The sequence below is a fragment of the Scyliorhinus torazame genome, chromosome 28 (assembly GCF_047496885.1).
Source record: "Scyliorhinus torazame isolate Kashiwa2021f chromosome 28, sScyTor2.1, whole genome shotgun sequence".
NCBI lineage: Eukaryota > Metazoa > Chordata > Chondrichthyes > Carcharhiniformes > Scyliorhinidae > Scyliorhinus > Scyliorhinus torazame.
This window is the reverse complement of record NC_092734.1, coordinates 12,259,274-12,278,593: the sequence shown is the minus strand read 5'-3', so window position 1 is coordinate 12,278,593 and position 19,320 is coordinate 12,259,274. Positions and strand designations below refer to the sequence as shown.

Genomic DNA, 19,320 nt, shown 5'->3' with positions numbered 1-19,320 from the left:
CTCCGAGGTGCGGAGAATCTGCGCCATTTGCGCCGGCGCAGTTGGCACGGCGCCGACCGTGGGCTGCTGGAATCGGCGGGGACGCTGATTCTGATGCCCAGATGGGCCGAGCGGCCGCACGGATACGACAGAGTCCCGCCGGCGCCGTTCACCCCTGGTCGCTGCCGGCGGGATCTCTGTGCGAAGGGCTGGGGGGGCAGCCTGTCGGGCGGGGAAAAGCGATCCTTCACCGGGGGTGGGAGGGGGGGGCTCTGATAGGGTCTGGCCCACGATCGGGGCCCACCAATCGGTGGGCCGGCCTCTCCCCCCGCCCACCCCCCACCCCTGGGCCTACTTTCCGGCGCGGCTGGCCCCTGAACACCGACGTCATGTTGAGTCGGGGCCGGCGCGCAGAAGAAGTCCCCCGCGCATGCGCAGGTTGGCGCGGCGCCCATTTGGCGCCAGGAAGGGAGGCTGGAGCGGCGTGAACCGCTCCAGTGCCGTGCTGGCCCCCTGTGGGGGACAGAATTGGTCATAATCGCGACGGCGTTCACAACGGCACGAACACTTGGGCTCCATTTGGGAGAATCACCCCCCATGTCTTCCAGGACTTGTGGGAGGAAACCGGAGCACCCGAAGGAAACCCACGCAGACACGGGTAGAAGGTGCAGTCTCCGCACAGACAGTGACCCAAGCCAGAAATCGAAACTGGGACCCTGGCGCTGAGAAGCCACAGTGATAACCACCATTGTGCTACCGTGCCGCCATGTGGGCATTAACCCTGGGATAGACCAGTTGGGCCAAATAACCTGTTTCTGTGTTGTAAATTTGATGTGATTCCACCAATACAGAAAAGGCAGCACTCCCTTTGTATTGCGTTGAGGTGTCAGCCTAGATGATGTGCTTAAGTCTCTGGAGCAGTGATTGAACACACAACCTTTCTGACGCAGAGATTAGTGTAATAACAGTGAGGCAGAGGTCACACTATGAAATAGGTCACAGTGCCTCATGGTGTAACCTTTAAGAACTATGCCACACCCTGACCGCTGTTGGAAGGTCCATGACCCCCTATGTTCTATGTTCTTCTATGTTCCTCGTGGATGATTTCCTGACTTTTTAGTCATGCACGAGAACAGGTTTAAAAATTATTTTCAGTAACTATAACCTTTTTCATCTTAATGTTTTGACGCGGCACATTGCAGCACACACTCAGTGTGCATTCTGCCACCCGGGCCTGTTCAAAAATGTGAATAATTATGTTGTTTGGTGACGCAAGTTGATTTAATTTTCTGTTGACACCAGAGGATTGTTTTCACACATTTGCTGTGGCCTTTCTAGGAAATGAACATTGCAAAAGCAGTATGAGTGGTTGCAGGGACTTGTGCAAGTGACAAATCCCTGTCTGATGGTAGTACCTTGTCAATATGTGGCTTACGGGAGGTTTGAGGCAACCATGAAAAAATAAGCAGCTCCTGTGCATTTGAAGATAGCTTTGAAAGAAATATTTGCATTTACATAATATCTCATCGCCCTGGTGTAAACCTCTCAAAGTACTTTACAGAATTAAATACGTTTGGAGATCAGCGACTACAGAGAAAGAAAGATTGCTGCATTTTTATAGCTCCTTTCTTCTTTTCACGATGTCCCAAAGCACGCAACAGCCAATGAAGTGTTTCTGGAGTAGTCGCTGTTGTATTGTAGGAAACCTGGCATTGGATCCACAACAGTGAAATAGGCCATTCGGCCCAACTGGGCTAACCCCTTCCCACTCTCTTCCTCCTGCTTCAGTTACCACGCCCTAAGAGATCATTGATAACCATGGAATTCCATCAGATTAGTCATGGTTATAATTGTAATAATCTTTATTGTCACAAGTAGGTTATGCTCGGCAAAGTACCACAGTGGTGTGCCATTGTCTTCCGCGGTGTGGCTGACCAGGTAACTCTCCCGCTCTTACCGCCTGCCATCAGGTGTATCGGAAGGGTTACACAGAGGGAGAATTCAGAATGTCCAAATTACCTAACAGCACGTCTTTCGGGACTTATGGGAGGAAACCGGAGCACCCGGAGGAAACCCACGCAGACACGGGGAGAACGTGCAGACTCCGCACAGACAGTGACCCAAGCCGGGAATCGAACCTGGGGCCCTGGCGCTGTGAAGCAACAGTGCTAACCACTGTGCTACCAGTACACTCCTAAGTACCTGAGCGGCGATGAAGTACTTATTGAAATGTAGCCAGTGCTGTAATGTGGGAAATACAGCCAATTTGCACATAGAAAAGGTAGTGTGACAGGGCCTCCTGCAGCCCCCCTGAGAGATGGTCTCATTTGTAACCAATATGCACAAGTCTATATGTCTGCTCAGGCCTGTGCTCTGTAGGGAGCGTCCACGAGGAACGGGCCAGTAGCTCATTCTCCTTTGTGTTGGCCGTTAAGGAACATCAATGAAGATCACTTGGTGCTGTAGTCAGAAATCATGTACACAGTCATCACCCGTAGTGAGAAACTGCCCTTAGCACTGCCCAGCAGCTCTGTCTTCTGGAAAGCCTATTTGATAGTAATGACCCCTGTTGTCTGGTTTCATGGCTTGTCTTGATGTGCGATAGCTCGGGACTATCACAACAAATAATGTTTACAACCCACTGCTGGTCCCGAATGAGACAGGTTGTCAGTGCTGTTAGCTGCTTGCTGGCATGAACTGACATAGACTGTTTGTTTTCCACAGATCTAAACTATCAGGCCATGTTGCGTAGATGAGGCTCACATCCAACTGAGCATAAAAGATTAAGGAGTGATCTAATTGGGATGTTTAAGGTGATTTGAGAAGTTGACAGGTTGGATGGAGGGGAACTATTTCCTTTGGCAGGTGTAAGCCAGAAGCTTCAGAATTAGACCCAAGCATGCCAGGGTGATCTCAGGAACCACTTAAGGCCCGTGGGAATTCGGAAACTCTCTCCCGCAAAAAAGCTGGGCTCAATTCAAAATTTTGAAATTGAAATTGGCAGGATTTTGCGAGAGGCAGGGGACATTAAGGGTTACAGAGCTGAAGCAAGTAGGCGGGGTTTAGGCAGAAATCAGCTCCGATCGAATGGCATGGTGGAATGTGAGGGGTTGGATAGCTTCCTCCTATGCCTGTGTTCTTGTGATAGATTCACTTTGATACAGTTGGAGGGTATCGCAAGTATTGTCGTCCTGGGCAATTCAATTTGATCTTATGTTGTGGATCTTATCATAGAATTTACAGTGCAGAAGGAGGCCATTCGGCCTATCGAGTCTGCACCGGCTCTTGGAAAGAGCACCGTACCCAAGGTCAACACCTCCACCCTATCCCCATAACCCAGTAACCCCACCCAACACTAAGGACAATTTTGGACACTAAGGGCAACTTATCATGGCCAATCCACCTAACCTGCACATCTTTGGACTGTGGGAGGAAACCGGAGCACCCGGAGGAAACCCACGCACACACGGGGAGGATGTGCAGACTCCGCACAGACAGTGACCCAAGCCGGAATCAAACCTGGGACCCTGGAGCTGTGAAGCAATTGTGCTATCCACAATGCTACCGTGCTGCCCTGAACATCCTGTCATAGCTGCGGATGTTTGTGGGTTCAAACCCCATACCAGGAATTGCAGCTTAAGATCTAGGTCACCACACCTGCTTTGCAGCAGACTTTAAAAAATTATTTCATGGGAGGTGGGCTTCGCTGGCAAGGCTGGCATTTGTTGCCCATCCCTAATTGCCCTTCAACTGAGTGGCTTGCGAGGCCAGATCAGAGGGCAGTCAAGAGTCCATAACACCATAAGACATAGGAGTAGAATTAGGCCACTCGGCCCATCGAGTCTGCTCCGCCAGTCAATCATGGCTGATATTTTCTCATCCCCATTCTCCTGCCTTCTCCCCATAACCCCTGGATCTGGAGCCACATGTGGGCCAGACCGGGTAAGGACGGCAGATTTCCTTCCCAAAAGCTGAGTCCCTGGCGATGGCCATGACATCACTACGACACAGAGGATGTTCTTCGGCCCATTGACTCCATGTCAGCCCTCTGCAGATCTAATGCGATCAGTCCCATTTCCCCTGCTATCCCTGAGGCCCTGCAAGTTTATTTCCCCAAGTGCTCGTCCAAGTTCCTTTTGAAATCGTAGACCGTCTCCTCTTCCGCCATCTTTGTAGGTCATACCCAATACTTAGACTATTTATCACATGGCCTTCTACCTCCAGCCACCCCTTCCCCACTATCGTCGCCTTTCCAGCATTGCCTTGGCCCCTGCCCTCAGCACCCCGCCATCCCAACACCAGCCACATTGGTTCTCGCAAACTCTGCCTTCTGCGCCAACCCAAAAGCAAATTGACTCCTCATCCTCTTAACCATGCTGCTTTCAAGATGGTTAAGGGAGTTGGTACTTTCTTTCTGCCCACACTATCTCCCCTGGTGAGGGTGGGCAGGGAGGACCCCAGGTAATTCCTTCACTTTGTAAAGGTTGGAGCACCAATTCAATCTTGTTGGTTGTTTGGCCAACGACTAGCCCTGAAAGGGCCAAGCAGGAAGGGGATAATCCTCTCCGGCTTTCATTCTTGAACGGCAAATTGAGACATTTTCTCTCCTCAACAGTTCCTCAATAGGTGGTGGGGACGGTTCTTCGTTCGATCTTTAGAAGCTCGCAAGCTTTTGCGCCCCCAACCCCTCAAGCTTGAAGTGAGACTAGATCCAATCCTGTTTGAAGTGAGGGAGCCCGAATAGAATAGGAGGAAGATTTTGGAAGGGGGGGGGGGGATTATTCCAGCCAGTGAGAAGTTCAAGGGAGGGAGCATCAGAGGCCAAACCTAAGTGAATCTGCAACCACTCATCTCTGTGTTCTGGGAGTGGGGGGGGGGGGGGTGCTTCTTCAGACGGAGGAAGCAGACAGACCCTGACTGTCTCTAAATAACCTTAGAAGCAACGGGGGGGAAGAGGAGTGTTGAGAGGGAGAAGGGGAGGAGGGTGCAGGGTAAATCTAAACCTCATCAGCCTGACAGAGGGACCAGGAGGCAGATGGAAGCAGATAGAGAAGGGAGGGAGTTTCTGCACAAGTCTCAACGTGTGACAATACAGAAAGCCAAGTCAGTCAGCATGTGGGCTTGAGCTGTCAGCGAGTTAACCCTTGGCAGGCTGCAGTGCTGGTGGGTGAACGAGTGCAATCGATTGCTTTATAATTGCTCTTTTTTCCCCCCCAACACAAGAATGCATGAGGAGTGTAGAGGTGGGTGTGTGAGACACAGAGGCAGCCAGCCCCGCAGTTGAAAGTGCGAGCGAGTTCTTGATGGATGCGACCCACAAGGATTTGTAAACATATGTATATTCTCTCAGTTGGCTGTTGCTTCGAATTGGAGAGGAGCCTGATCCACGACTTGCTGTTGCAGGTGAGCCTGATGCTGTGCAACATCCCTCAACTCTGCTTCTGTCCATTTTATTTAATCCTGCCTCTCAAAAGTGTGTCTACTCCCCCCCCCCCCCCCCCTCTCTCTCCCCCCCCCCCCCCCCCCCTCTCTCTCCCCCCCCCCCCCCCCCCCCCCCCCCCCCCCCCCCCCCCCCCCCTCTCTTCCCCCCTCCCCACCCCACTCTAGTTGTGCAAAGCAGCTGGTTCGGTGCAATATTTGCAGCCTGGTTATTTCATTATTTCCTTCCCCCTCCTGTGTGTGTCTAATCCTGTGACCCCCCCCCCCCCCCCCCCCCTTCCCTCCCTCGCTTGCGGACTGTGCGGTCGTTGCGAATTGCAGACATCTCTCGCAGCTCCCTCCATGTCTCTCCCCGGGCGCAGGCACAATGCGTGGACGCAGAACTTTTCTGCTTCTTGCATGTAACCCACTCTCTGTCCCCGGGAAGGGTGCAGAGAGAGAACACGACGAGGCTTCTCCCTGGGACTTTCAGGGTCCCCCCTTTGCGGGGGGTCTGGGCGAATGAGCTGTGATGTGTCGAGGACAATTGTTGCCTGCCAGGGTTGTTGCTGCTGCCCTTTAAGCCTCATTGCCCTCTGTGGACCTCGTAGGCGGATTGATCGCGGTTGGTTACCTGAATGATGCCCATTTATTGCCCCCCCCCCCCCCTTTGGACGTGGTGACCCCTGCCCCTTTGTTTGACCGACAGTTCGCATGTGCAAAGTGACTGAGTGTCCTCGTATGAATGGGCGGAAGACCCATGTCGCTCCGTCATGGCATCTGGGGGGTCAAGTGGAGCCCGGGCTGCACAGGTAGGTGACCCTCTGTCTTTCTCTTGTTATGTCTACCCTGCACGTGGCGGTCTTGCCTGGGCACCGTCAATGGGGCGGAGCATCAGTGTTTTGAGGTGGCAAAGAGTGCCCAACTTCTGCTGGTCCGAGGGGGAGAATGTGTTGGGAGTCACTCCTGGTACCATGCCAGCAGCGAGGTGGATCAGTGAAGAATGCCTGATCTACTGGTAGGCTGATGAAAGGAGGGTGCCTCTGCTCTGGTGGGCAAGAGCCATGGCCTTAAAGAAGTGTTTGTAGTTTATAATCATCATTCCCTGGGGGAGAGCCGGATTGGGATGGTCTGGGACCTTTGCCCGCTTCCCATGAGTCACATGATAGGCTACAAATCTGCTTCCATGGCTGGAATGGGCGAGAGAACGGTCACTCCCAGTCTGTGTGTGATGCACAATTGGTTTTACACCAGCTGTGGGTTTGTACAGTTCAGCGAGCTTGGTTCAATTAATTTGGTGACCGTTCACCTCATTGCCATTTGTGGGATCTTCCTCTGCACAAATTGTCAGGTTTTCCAACACAAGAGTAACCTGAACCTCGGAACAATGTTTGGTGAAACTCTACTGTATCCAGTAAGGAATTCAGGGGGAAATTCTTTGCTGGGAGGTTGTCGAGAATGTGGATCTTGCTACCACAGGGAGTAGTTGAGACAAGTAATTTTGGGTGCATTTAACTAGCAGCCGGATGAGGGAGAAAGGAGTAGAAGCTTATCTTGATGGGGGGAGGGGGCGGGGATAAATAAAAATGTGGACCATAAAAACCAGTATAGAAACCAGCAGAATGGCCTATTTCTTCAGCCCATTCATTGAAATGTGATCACAGGCACCATTTCCTGGTACCCCTTTCACCGCCCGGTGTATATAAAGTCTTGCCTGTCCTCTGCCTATCCCAGCTCGGCTGACTCGCCGAATCTTGGGGGAGGGCTGGGGCGATCTCAGAGGTGCCAATTGCACACGGGGGAATTGCTGTTTCCTTTGACCAAATGAGATAACTTCAAAAAGGATGTAGCACGTTGTGATCTTCTAGTTTGTTTTAGTTCTTTGCGTTTTAGAAATAAATCCCAGCAGTATTGCAGCAAGTGCTGCGTCAAGGTGGGTGGCGTGTGCTTTCCTTCACTTCAAAGAGCCTAACTTGCCTCCGTTCTTTGGAGAACTAACATTACTTAGCCCGAGGTGAGGATGAAGTGTTCACGTCAGGTGCTGTGTATTGATGGAGCACTGTAAATTGATCCCATCCATTCAAGCCAGCAGCAGGGATTGTTTATACATGAACTGCATCGCTGTGTAACTTCAGACTCTCTGCAGTTTTGTTGTGGTTGCCCCTGTGATCTGCTCCAGACCCACAAACCTCCTCCAATTCTGATCACGTGTGCAGCTTCGATTTGAGTCCCTCCACCATCGGAAGCCATGTCTTCAGTCAACTGAGCCGTAAGCTCTGGAAATCCCTCTCAAAACCTCTCCGTTTCTCTCTCTCTCTTTCTCCCTTTCTCTCTCTCACCTTCTCTCTTTCTCTTTCTCTCTCTTAGTTAAAAAGTACCCAAAGTGCTTCCCTGACAAAATTTGCCACATTCGGTTAGGTGGTTAATAATAATAGAACAAAGAATAAAGAAAAGTACAGCACAGGAACAGGCCCTTCGGCCCTCCAAGCTGCCCGTCTAAACTAAAATCCTCTGCAGTTCCTGGGTTCGTGTCCCTCTATTCCCATCCTATTCATGTATTTGTCAAGATGCCCCTTAAATGTCACTATCGTCCCTGCTTCCACCACCTCCTCCGGCAGCGAGTTCCAGGCACCCACTACCCTCTGTGTAAAAATACTTACCTCGTACATCTGCTCTAAACCTTGCCCCTCGCACCTTAAACCTATGCCCCCTAGTAATTGACCCCTCTGCCCTGGGAAAAAGCCTCTGACAATCCACTCTGTCTATGCCCCTCATAATTTTGTAGACCTCTATCAGGTCGCCCCTCAACCTCCGTCGTTCCAGTCAGAACAAACCGAGTTTATTCAACCGCTCCTCATAGCTAATGCTAATCTTAATTGTCACAAGTTAACACCGCAATTAAGTTACTGTGAAAATCCCCTAGTCGCCACACACTGGCGCCTGTTCGGGTACACTGAGGGAGAATTCAGAATGTCTAATTCACCTAACAAGCACGTCTTTCGGGACGTCTTTCTTTGTTGACATGTGGGAGGAAACGGGAGCACCCGGAGGAAATCCACGCAGACACGGGAATAACGTGCAGACTCCATAGAGACAGTGACCCAAGCTGGGAATCGAACCTGGGACCCTGGCGCTGTGAAGCAACAGTGCTAAGCACTATGCCGCCCATAAAAGCTGCACCAAAGAAGTCGGTTTCAAGGAGTGTCTTAGAGGAGGGGAGAGAGAGGTGGTCAGGTTTAGAGAGAAAATCCCAGGTGTATCTAAAGGCGCTGCCGCCATGAATGGAGCAAAGAGGATCGGGAATGTGCAAGAGGCCAGAACTGGAGGAATGCGTAAATCCTGCAGGGTTGTAGGGCTAGTGGAGGTGACATGGATAGGTAGGGGTGAGGTCATGGATGGGTTTAAGGACAAGGATGTGAATTTTGACACTGGGGCTTTGTTGGGCCAGGATCCAATGTAGGGCAACAAGCACAGGGCTGATGGTTGAACAGGACTTGTGTGAGTTAGGATCAGGGCAGCTGTATTTTGGATGTGTACATTTACAAAGGGTGCAAAGTAAGTGGATATACCCCTTTAAAATGATCTTTTGAGATGATGCCAAGGTTTTTTGTAGAGGAGGAATATTGTCATTAGCAATTCCTGCTTTGCAAAATAGGAAATTTCTGGGTACCGATTAACAATCGTGAACTCTGAGCTCAGGACCCAGTTATCTCTCTCTGCAGTGCCTAATTTTCATGTAGATCCGTCTTGAAATCCTTCTGTTCTGCCTTGTCATTTTCAGAATGCAACGCAGTTGGGTTTTTTTCAAGCATTTCTCCCACACACACACGTGAGCTTCTTGCACTCCTCAGCCAGCCGAACAAGGAGATAAGATTCTCTCTCCATTTAATCATTCCAGTCTGCAAGGAGCTGGCTGCTGCCTGTGATGTGTGTGTGTGTGTGCGCGCGTGTGTGTTTGTGTTACATTGTGTTAAGCATATTCAGCCTCCTTGTGACTGAGCTGGCACGGAAATGGGATTGGAGTTACTTCTGCCACTGTAAAACTTGATTCTGTCTAGTCATAGAGGGTAGTTTAGCACAGGGCTAAATTGCTGGCTTTGAAAGCAGACCAAGGCAGGCCAGCGTGGTGTGTCCACTGGGTATCATTTGAATTTTTGCAAGCCCTGGGGCAAGCATCTTGCATTGCAGCAGAATCAGGGGAGGCAGTGGTGTTGTGGTATTGCCGTTGGACAAGTAATTCAGAAACCCAGGGTAATGTTCTGGGGATCTGGGTTTGAATCCCACCTGGGCAGGCAGTGGAATATGAATTCAATGAAAATTATGGATTGAAGAGTCTAATGATGGCCATTGTCGATTGCCATAAAAGGGCATCTGGTTCACCAATGCCCTTTTGGGAAGGAAATCTGCCCTGCTTACCTGGTCTGGCCTACACATGACTCCAGACCCACAGCAATGTGGTTGGCACTTAAATGGCCGAACAAGCCACTCCGTTAGTACTGGGAGTGAACATGGACTGCAGCGGTTCAAGAAGGCAGCTCACCACCAGCATCTCAAGGGAAATTCGGGATGGACAACAAAGGCTGCCCTAGCCAGCGAGGCCCACATCTCTTGAATGCATAAAAGAAAAATTACCCTTTCATTTTGGTTTTGTCACCCTCCTCCAGTGCCTTAGCTTGAGAGATAATTTTTATCCCACTTGTGAATTGCAGGAACACGCGAGACAGTGCCAGAATTATTTGAATAGATGTCGCGTTTATCTGATCAATTTACTTCAAGACTGTTTTTATCTTTCTACTCTGTTCAATTTCATTGCAATTTCGCCTTAAGCAATGGTATTGAAGGAGGGAACACAGAGAGAGATAGACAAGCCAAGAATTTTAGGGAAGGAATCCTGGAGCTTAGGGTGCAGACAAGAATTGATAATAATCTTTATTAATATTACAAGTAGGCTCACATTACCACCGCAATGGAGTTACTGTGAAAATTCCCTAGTCGCCACACTTCGGCCCCTGTTCGGGTACACAGAGGGAGAATTCAGAATGTCCAATTCACCTAACAAGCACGTCTTTCGTGACTTGTGGGAGGAAACCGGAGCACCCGGAGGAAACGCCACGCACACACGGGGAGAACGTACAGACTCCACACAGACAGTGACCCAAGCCGGCAATCGAACCTGGTGCTGTGAAGCAATAGTGCTAACCATAAAGTGAAAACACAGCATGAGCAGTGAACATAATGAAACCGGGGATGGCAAGAGGCCAGACATGGAGGAGAGCAGATATCGCAGAAAGTTGTATGGCTCGAGGAGGCTTACAGAAATCTTAATGTTGGTGAAATTGCAATGAGTGGACGGTAAGGGTCTTACAGAGAAGTCATTAACATCACTGCACTTGAAATGAAAGGAAAACCTAGCCAATACCGGCTGGTGTATAATTAGCTACTGGTTCTATGTCAAAAGCCCTGGCCTTCTGTTTTATAAATTATCTCCATGGCCGTGTCCCTCACTATCTCTGTAAACCTTCCCCAGCCCTGCCATCCTCTGATCTCTTTGCTCCCCCAATTCTGCCCTCTTGCCCATTCTCACTCCACAATGGGCAGCTGCTAAGCTCTGGAATTCTTAATGTCGCCTTCTGTGGCTCAGCCCGACTTTAGGTGTTAACCAGTCGCTCCTATGAAACACTTTCGAACGTTTTATTCTGCTAATGGTGCCATATAATTTCAACTTGTTGACAAAGCTATCCCCTTTCATTTAAACTGAGGTCAGGGGCACAAAACGGCAGTAGCCAATGACTCTCTGATGCCAAATTTGGCCAATCTTTATTTCATAGAATCATAGAATATACAGTGCAGAAGGAGGCCATTCAGCCCATCGAGTCTGCACTGGCCCTTGGAAAGAGCACCCTACTTGAGCACCACACCTCCACCCTATCCCCTTTATCCCCGTAAGCCAACCTAACCTTTTTGGACACTAAGGGCAATTTAGCATGGCCAATCCACCTAACCTGCACATCTTTGGACTGTGGGAGGAAACCGGAGCACCCGGATTTCTGCGGGAAACCCACGCAGACACGGAGAGAACGTGCAGACTCCACACAGACAGTGACCCAAGCCAGGAATCGAACCTGGGACCCTGGAGCTGTGAAGCAACTGTACTAACCACTGTGCTACTGTGCTGCCCGGAATCATCTAATCTTTAGTTTCAAATCTCATTCAGATTTGTAGCATCTACAGAAGGAGACCATTCAGCCCATCATACTGTGCAGTTCTTTAAAAGAGCTATTAGTCCTGCAACTGTGCTGTACTCCCTTTGACTTCCCTTGTCAAATGTATAATTAATTAACTTTTGATAGATATTCTCGAATCCACACTTGCAAGATGTGCATTCCAGATCATAGCACATCCTGAGCAGGGCATGTGAACTGTTAATGGTACATTATTTATATTGTTAGAGTACACAGGTGGAGGGCATTGTTTAATTAAGTACTTGGAGCCTATATAAATAGAGGACAGCTGGGACACTGGGGCGGGTGAGGAGAGCCGTGAGGCTGAACAAAGTCAAACTCCAGCAATAAAGAAAAATTCAGTATCTTGGTTTCGACTTCATCAACAGGCTTGTATCCTGTTAACCTAGATTGCCAAGCATGAGGAGCGCATTGAAGCCAGACTCTCTGACGGTCCTGTTGTCACATTGCATTGCTGTTTGTGCGATCTTCATGTGTGCAAATTGGCTGCTGGGTTTCCTATGTTACTGCAGTGAACTGACTTCAAAAGTACTTCAACGGCCGGAAAGCAGTTCGGACCAGCCACAGGTCACAAACGGCACTATATAAATGCAATTTGGTCTTTCTTTCACGTTGATTGTAATGAGCCTATGGCACTCTCTGAAGAGCAGGTCTTACTCAATTCGCATCAGAGAGAGATTAACTGACCACTCGTTTGCTGTCTGTGTCCATTCAAATATAACTTCTCCTTTTGGCGGTAATTGGTGTGCGGCAAAATAAACCCATCGCATTTGGAGGATGGTGTGATTCCAACAGATGTGATGAGGTGCTATATCAATGCAAGTCTTTCTTTCAGAATTACAAGCTCTCTGCAGCAGCAGCCACTACGTTGGGCCGGCAGTGCACAAGCAAGACCTTCCTCGGTACCTTTTTCATTTAATTTTGACAAAGTTTAGAAATAATAAGTTGGAGGCAGCAGCTGGTAATTGCACCATTTTCCATGCACCACCATGATAAAGTGTCTCAGCAAGACATGTTACCAAGGGTAACACTGGCCTTTAGAAATACAAAGGCAAGGAATATAATGTGTGGGTTATATAAACTCGATCATCTCTGGCATTAATGATGCATGTTGTTGTAGTGGTTAATGGTGAAGTCCTCAGAATATTGCAGCAATATTAATCTAACGGTAATAATAATCGCTTATTGTCGCAAGTAGGCTTCAATGAACTTACTGTGAAAAGCCCCTTGTCGCCACATTCTGGCACCTGTTCGGGGAGGCCGGTACGAGAATTGAACCCGCGCTGCTGGCATTGTTCTGCAGCACAAGCCAGCTGTATAGCCCACTGTAGCTAAACCAGCCCTATTGCTCATTGAAAAATAATTCAGCCAAGTTATCAGATGTTAAATCCAGTAGCGCGGGATTAGCCAGGCGTTTCCCGGTGCTTGGAGGGTGGGAAGAATGCCAGTCTGGCACGGCCCATGCCAGCTGGCAGTGCCACCTGGGCACCACCAGGCAGGCAGTGCCAGGGTGCCAGACTTGTGTCCAGGTGACACCAGCAGCGCCAAGGTGCCACCCTGCCCAGAGGGCATGGACCTGAGGCCTCCGATCCCCTTGGGAGGCCCCTGCCCCTACAAGTGCCATTCCACCTGGTTCCTGTTTCTGGTAACCAGCACTGAACGGCACTTGCCCAAGGTCTCCAAGGCAGATGGAATTAGATCCCATGCCTTGGGTAGATCTCCGGAATGCATATTAGTGTGAGACTAGCTGTACACAATGAACGGCAGGATGTTAGGAACCATAGAATCCCTGCAGTGCAGAAGGAGGCCATTCAGCCCATCCAGTCTGCTCAGACCCTCTGAAAGAGTATTCCACCCAAACTCACTTCCCCACCCTATCCCAATAACCCCTCAACCTAACCTACACATCCTTTTTGAACTCCAAGGAGCAATTTATCATGGCCAATCCTCCTAACCTGCACATCTTTGGACTGTGGGAGGAAACCGGAGCACCCGGAGGAAACCCTCGCACACACGGGGAGGATGTGCAGACTCCGCACAGACTCTTACCCGAGGCTGGTATTGAACCTGGGACCCTGGTGCTGTGAGGCAGCAGTGCTAACCTCTGTGCCACCATTCCCAGTACAGAGACCAGAGGGACCTTGTGGTGCATGTCCATCGATCCCCAAAGGCTGCAGGACAGGTAGATGAGTTGATGAAGTAGGCATGTGGGATGCTTGCCAAGGCATTAAATATAAGAGCAGGGAGGTTATGATGGAATTGTATAAAATGCTTGTTAGGCCCCTGCTGTACTACTGTGTGCAGATCTGGTCATCACACAGGAAGGACGTGATTGCACTGGAGAGGGTGCAGAGGCGATTCACCAGGATGTTACCTGGACTGGAGTGTTACAGCTATGAAGTGAAACTGGATAGACCGGGGTTGTTTTTCTCAGAGCAGAGAAGGTTGACGGGGGAGCTGATTGAGATGTACAATGATGTGGAAATGCCGGCGTTGGACTGGGGTGAGCACAGTAAGAAGTCTTACAACATCAGGTTGAAGTCCAACAGGTTTGTTTGGAATCACTAGCTTTCGGAGCACTGCTCCTTCCTCAGGTGAATGAAATGAAATGAAAATGAAATGAAATGAAAATGATAATGAAATGAAATGAAAATGAAATAAATGAAATGAAGAGGTGGATTCCAGAAACATGTATACAGACAAAGTTAAAGATGCAAGATGATGCTTTGAATGCGAGTCTTTGCAGGTAATTAAGTCTTTCCAGGTCTTTACAGCAAACATCTGCATGATTTCGCCAATGTCCCACGCTTCGGGACATCCTTTCCTGCAGCGTATGAGGTAGACAACGTTGGCCGAGTCGCACGAGTATGTACCATGTACCTGGTGGGTGGTGTTCTCAAATGTAATGGTGGTACCCATGTCGATGATCAGGCACGTCTTGCAGAGGTTGCCATGGCAGGGTTGTGTGGTGTCGTGGTCACTGTTCTGAAGGCTGGGTAGTTTGCTGTAAAGACCTGTAAAGACTTAATTACCTGCAAAGACTTGTATTCAAAGTATCGTCTTGCATCTTTGACTTTGTCTATATATATGTTTCTGGAACCCACCTCTTCATTCACCTGAGGAAGGAGCAGTGCTCCAAAAGCTAGTGATTCCAAACAAACCTGTTGGACTTTAACCTGGTGTTTTAAGACTTCTTACTGAGATGCACAAGATTATGACGAACATAGCGTAGACAGGAAGAAACTTTCCCCCTTAGTTGAGGGGTCAATAATCCAGGGGGCACAGATTTAAGGTACTGGGCAGAGATTTAGAGGGGTTTAAGGAAAACATTTTCACCCAGAGAGTGGTGGGAATCTGGAACTCGCTGCCTGAAAGGGTGGTGGAGGCAGGAACCCTCACAACATTTAAGAAGCATTTAGATGAGCGATTGAAACGGCATCGCATTTAAGGATACAGACAAGTGCAGGAAAATGGGTTAGAATAGATGGGTGCTTGATGGCCGGCGCAGACATGATGGGCTGAGGGCCCCATTCCGTGCTGTAAAAACTCTCCAGATCCCATTTGAACATTTGCTGCAAAGCCACACGGTGCAAATTATTCCAAAACTCAACAACGGTCCGCAAGAGGAATCCCCTGGGATCCAACTGAACACTTTACCTCTGTAACCTTAATTGATGCCTTCCAATTCTTGAACTTTGACATATTCCTGGTGATGCCATCACATAACGACCAACCAGCCCACCCCTTGCTCGTTCCATTGGTTGCCTGGCACATCCAACATTGTACCCCACCTTCTCGCTGGGCAGCACGGTAGCATTGTGGATAGCACAATTGCTTCACAGCTCCAGGGTCCCAGGTTCGATTCCGGCTTGGGTCACTGTCTGTGCGGAGTCTGCACATCCTCCCCGTGTCTGCGTGGGTTTCCTCCGGGTGCTCCGGTTTCCTCCCACAGTCCAAAGATGTGCAGGTTAGGTGGATTGGCCATGATAAATTGCCCTTAGTGTCCAAAATTGCCCTTAGTGTTGGGTGGGGTTATGGGGATAGGGTGGAGGTGTTGACCTTGGAGGGTGCTCTTTCCAAGAGCCGGTGCAGTCTCGATGGGCCGAATGGCCTCCTTCTGTACTGTAAATTCTATGATTCTCACCACCAACAGAAAGCAAATAGACTCTTGATATTTCCAATTGGATGATTTTTGACCGTCAGTCCAGGGGCCTCCCCCCCCCCAATCCCCTCCCATAATGAATGAATGAACAAAATAATTCTAAGGCAGTGCGTTAAAACCACATTGCTTTTATTGCTCTGATGATTTGTCTCCCAGGTTTTAGCCACAGCAGTGTCCTGGAAAATAGTCTTTCATTTCTTGAGACTCAGTTCGATCTGAGTTTGCTCGTCGTTAATCTGAAGGTGTTCACTATATTAGTTAGCTTACTAACTATGAGTATTGAGCAAAAAGGGTTTACTTCAACCGAATGCTGATGCAACTTTGGACGCAACAGGGGATGACGAGGTTATAAATAGTCGGAAGGTTTCCTGCTGTATGACTCTCTAGCTCTTTGTGGTTACGATGAGATAACAATGTTTCTAAAAAATAATTAATTAATGAGCTGTGCCTCTAGAGCGAGGGAAGGAGGTGCTGCTATTGTGCATGTGTTTGCAACACAATCTCGCTGATGAAACACTTTGATGTGGGTGGGGGGGGGCTCAGGGTATTGTACTCCCCGGGTGGTCTGGGGTCATTGCAGGTTGGCACTGCCAGGGTTCTGGGGGCAGTGTCAGGTTGGTACTGTAAAGGGGCAGGGCCTGAAAGAGGGGTGTGTGGGGGTGGGGGGAGACATTTGACGATGCCATAGCTGGATGTCGCTCACTTGGGGGTGGGGAGTGTTGGTACTGGCGATTGGAGGGCAGGGGTCTGAATGGAGACCCATTGCGAGGCCCCAATGTCAGCGACCCTTGGTGGGGCTAGTGGAGGGGGGTGCGGCAGGAGGACCCAGCGAGAATGTTGCGCCAGGGGGGGTCTTTGCTGTCACTTTGAGGTCAGGGGTGCCCCGATCTCTGTGAAGCTGGGCTTGACGGCGTGTTTAGGCCGCACCCCTCTCAGTGTCTGTGCCAAAGTTGCCTAACCCTCCAAAACAAATTCCAAGTGTGGGTGGATTGCGATCTGGATCACACCAATCCGCCCGCCGGGAATTGCTATGCATTCCCACCGGAGACCACATATAGAGCTGGATTTTTCAGAGCGCCCCCCGCAAGATCGCCACGGATACGATGGGGACCATGTCAATGCCCGTTGACCTCGGGTGGGAATTTCCGGTCGCCGGGCAGGTGCGGCCGAAAATTCCCGCCTTTAGAATTTTTTGGGAGAATTGCGCCCATAGTCTTTTTGTCATTTTTCTTTGAACATTTCTCTTTACCAGATATAAAAATGTTGAAAATGGGGGGGAAAAGCTGTTTGGCCGACAGTCAGTCCCCATCCAGTTGGGTAATGAGTCTATTTGCTTTCCAATTGGACTAGGAAGACCCTACGAAGGATGGACATGTTGTCCGAGTAATGGCTGGAGCATGGGGGGGGAGCAGAGTGGGGGGAGGGGGGATTGGGGGACAGGTCATGTAATGAAACCTCCAGGAATAATCACAGCTGGCCACTCTATCCACTGAGATGAGTGTGGGTACACCTGGACCAGGTCAGATGTGAAGAATTGCCACTTGGGTGGGGGAACCACTTGTGGAGCCAGATCCCAACTCAGGTCAGGCCTTTTATAAAAGGGAAGATGTTGATGGGTGAAGGTGGAAAGGGAAGAAGCAAGAGAATATGGGAACAGTCTGGATATCAGCAGGCCACATGTGCACCCGAAGGAAGTGCGTGAGACCAGGGGACGATATAATCTATTTCAGATTGTGCCTCAAGTAAATGACAAACAATGTGGCTACAGGTGCTCCTCCCTACAAACCTGATCAGTCTGGTATCAAAGCTAAATAACAACTTGCACTTAACTAAAAGGAAAAATACCATGGGTGCTGGAAATCTGAAATGACACCAGAAAGTGCTGGAAAAGCTCAGCAGGTCTGTCAGCATCTGTGGACGAGTAACAGAGCTAATGTTCCGAGTCCGAGCTCGAAACGTTGGCCATAATTTAGACGCAGCTGCTTTATCCCATGACAGGCCTCTTCCCGGATTCCCGAAGGTCGTCATGCCTAACGAGATCCCGTGAAACATTGTGGGCGGGATCCAGACTTGCAGAGCTCACTTCACTCTGCCGCCGCAAGATCGAACCAGTTCGCCGGATCTACCGGCCTTACTCAGGATACCCCAGCTGGGCGCCATTTAGCACTGGTCCCCACACAAATAGGCACTTGGGGAGGGTTTCTCCCAGGCAATCGGAGGTATCTGGGCAGGGTGGCACCCTGGCACTGCTGATGCCACCTGGCCACCTTGGCACTGTCAGTTTAGTGCACCGGCAGTGCCAACTGGGCACCCTATCAGTGCCATCTGGGTGCCAGCCTGGCACAACCAGTGTGCCCAGGTGACATTGCCAGGCTGGCAGGGGTATTGCCAGGCCAGCAGTCCTCAGGTGGCATTTTGCCACGCTGGGGTTCGGGCCCGGGGTTGCCCTGCCATATGAGGTGGGGAGGCGCCTGTTCGGGTGCACGGAGGGAGAATTCAGAATGTCCAAATTATCTATCAAGCACGTCTTTGGTGACTTGTGGGAGGACCCGGAGCACCCGGAGGAAACCCACGCAGACACGGGGAGAACGTGCAGGCTCCTCACAGAAAGTGACCCAAGCAACCCTGGAGCTGTGAAGCAACAGTGCTACCCACTGCTACTGTGCTGCCCTTTGTTGTGCACCAACTGTTTGGCCATCGACCCTGATGTTTCTTTATGTGACTAATTTTTTAAGGGGTTTGATACCACCTTCTGTGGCTGAAATGTTTGTTTTGACAAGACTACAGCGAAGCGGCTTGGGATGATTTGCCGCGTTAGAGGTGCTGTATTTAAAGGCAGGTTATAGTAGATCAGAGGGATGGATTTGGATTGAAGTCTTTTAAGGAGGGCACGTGCTGACGAGAATTGCTGCAACTGTTGGATGAGCAAAGTGGATCAGTGTCAGAAGACTGGCGGGAGAGGGTTAGGACAGAGGGCTGGGTGACGCTGGGAGGTCAGGGGGGACTTGTAAATAAAGACAGGCATTTTGCAATCTGATCTGCACAGGAGGGCAGTAACCATGGCTATTGAAGTCCCTGCATTTCATCCTGGACACTGCAAACCCATCATACTTGGTGCAGTAAAAGCCCCACATATGATGAATGTAAAGTGGGGAATGGGATGTCTGACATTTGGTTACAGTAAATTGTTTGGAGAAACTGCAACGTGGAAGGGTCAGGCTGGATTAGTATATTGCCCTATTCACCATGAGCCTGAGTTTAATTCGTCTTCCTCTTGACTGTCTTTAGGGCAGGAATATCTTTTGCTCCCCAGCACAAAGCTACTCTCAATTCAACACTAGCTCTTCCCTGAAAAACATCACAGTGTATTTTATGTAAATGTCACACTATCCTAATAGGGAATCAACCACAGAAATTCCTACAGTGCAGAAGGAGGCCATTTAGCCCATCGAGTCTGAACCCACCCTTTGAAAGAGACTAGGCTCACTCCCACGCTCTATCTTCATAACCCCATCTACC

The 19,320-nt window shown here is 49.8% G+C and overlaps 1 protein-coding gene across 4 annotated transcripts in view; it reads left to right on the top strand.

Annotated features, from left to right (window-relative positions):
* LOC140403529 (ras-GEF domain-containing family member 1A-like) overlaps positions 1–19,320 on the top strand; it is a 246,714-nt gene that overhangs the window by 168,769 nt on the left and 58,625 nt on the right. The window contains exons 1-2 of one of the 4 annotated variants that reach the window (XM_072491493.1): positions 5,218–5,382; positions 6,107–6,209. The exons of 1 other annotated variant lie outside the window; for it this stretch is intronic. In XM_072491493.1, the coding sequence (XP_072347594.1) occupies positions 6,171–6,209 (39 nt within the window). In that variant the 5' untranslated portion in view covers positions 5,218–5,382; positions 6,107–6,170. Of the gene's footprint in view, positions 1–5,217; positions 5,383–5,747; positions 6,210–19,320 lie in introns of those variants that run through there. 2 more of the 4 variants (XM_072491490.1, XM_072491492.1) reach the window with 2 other exon arrangements.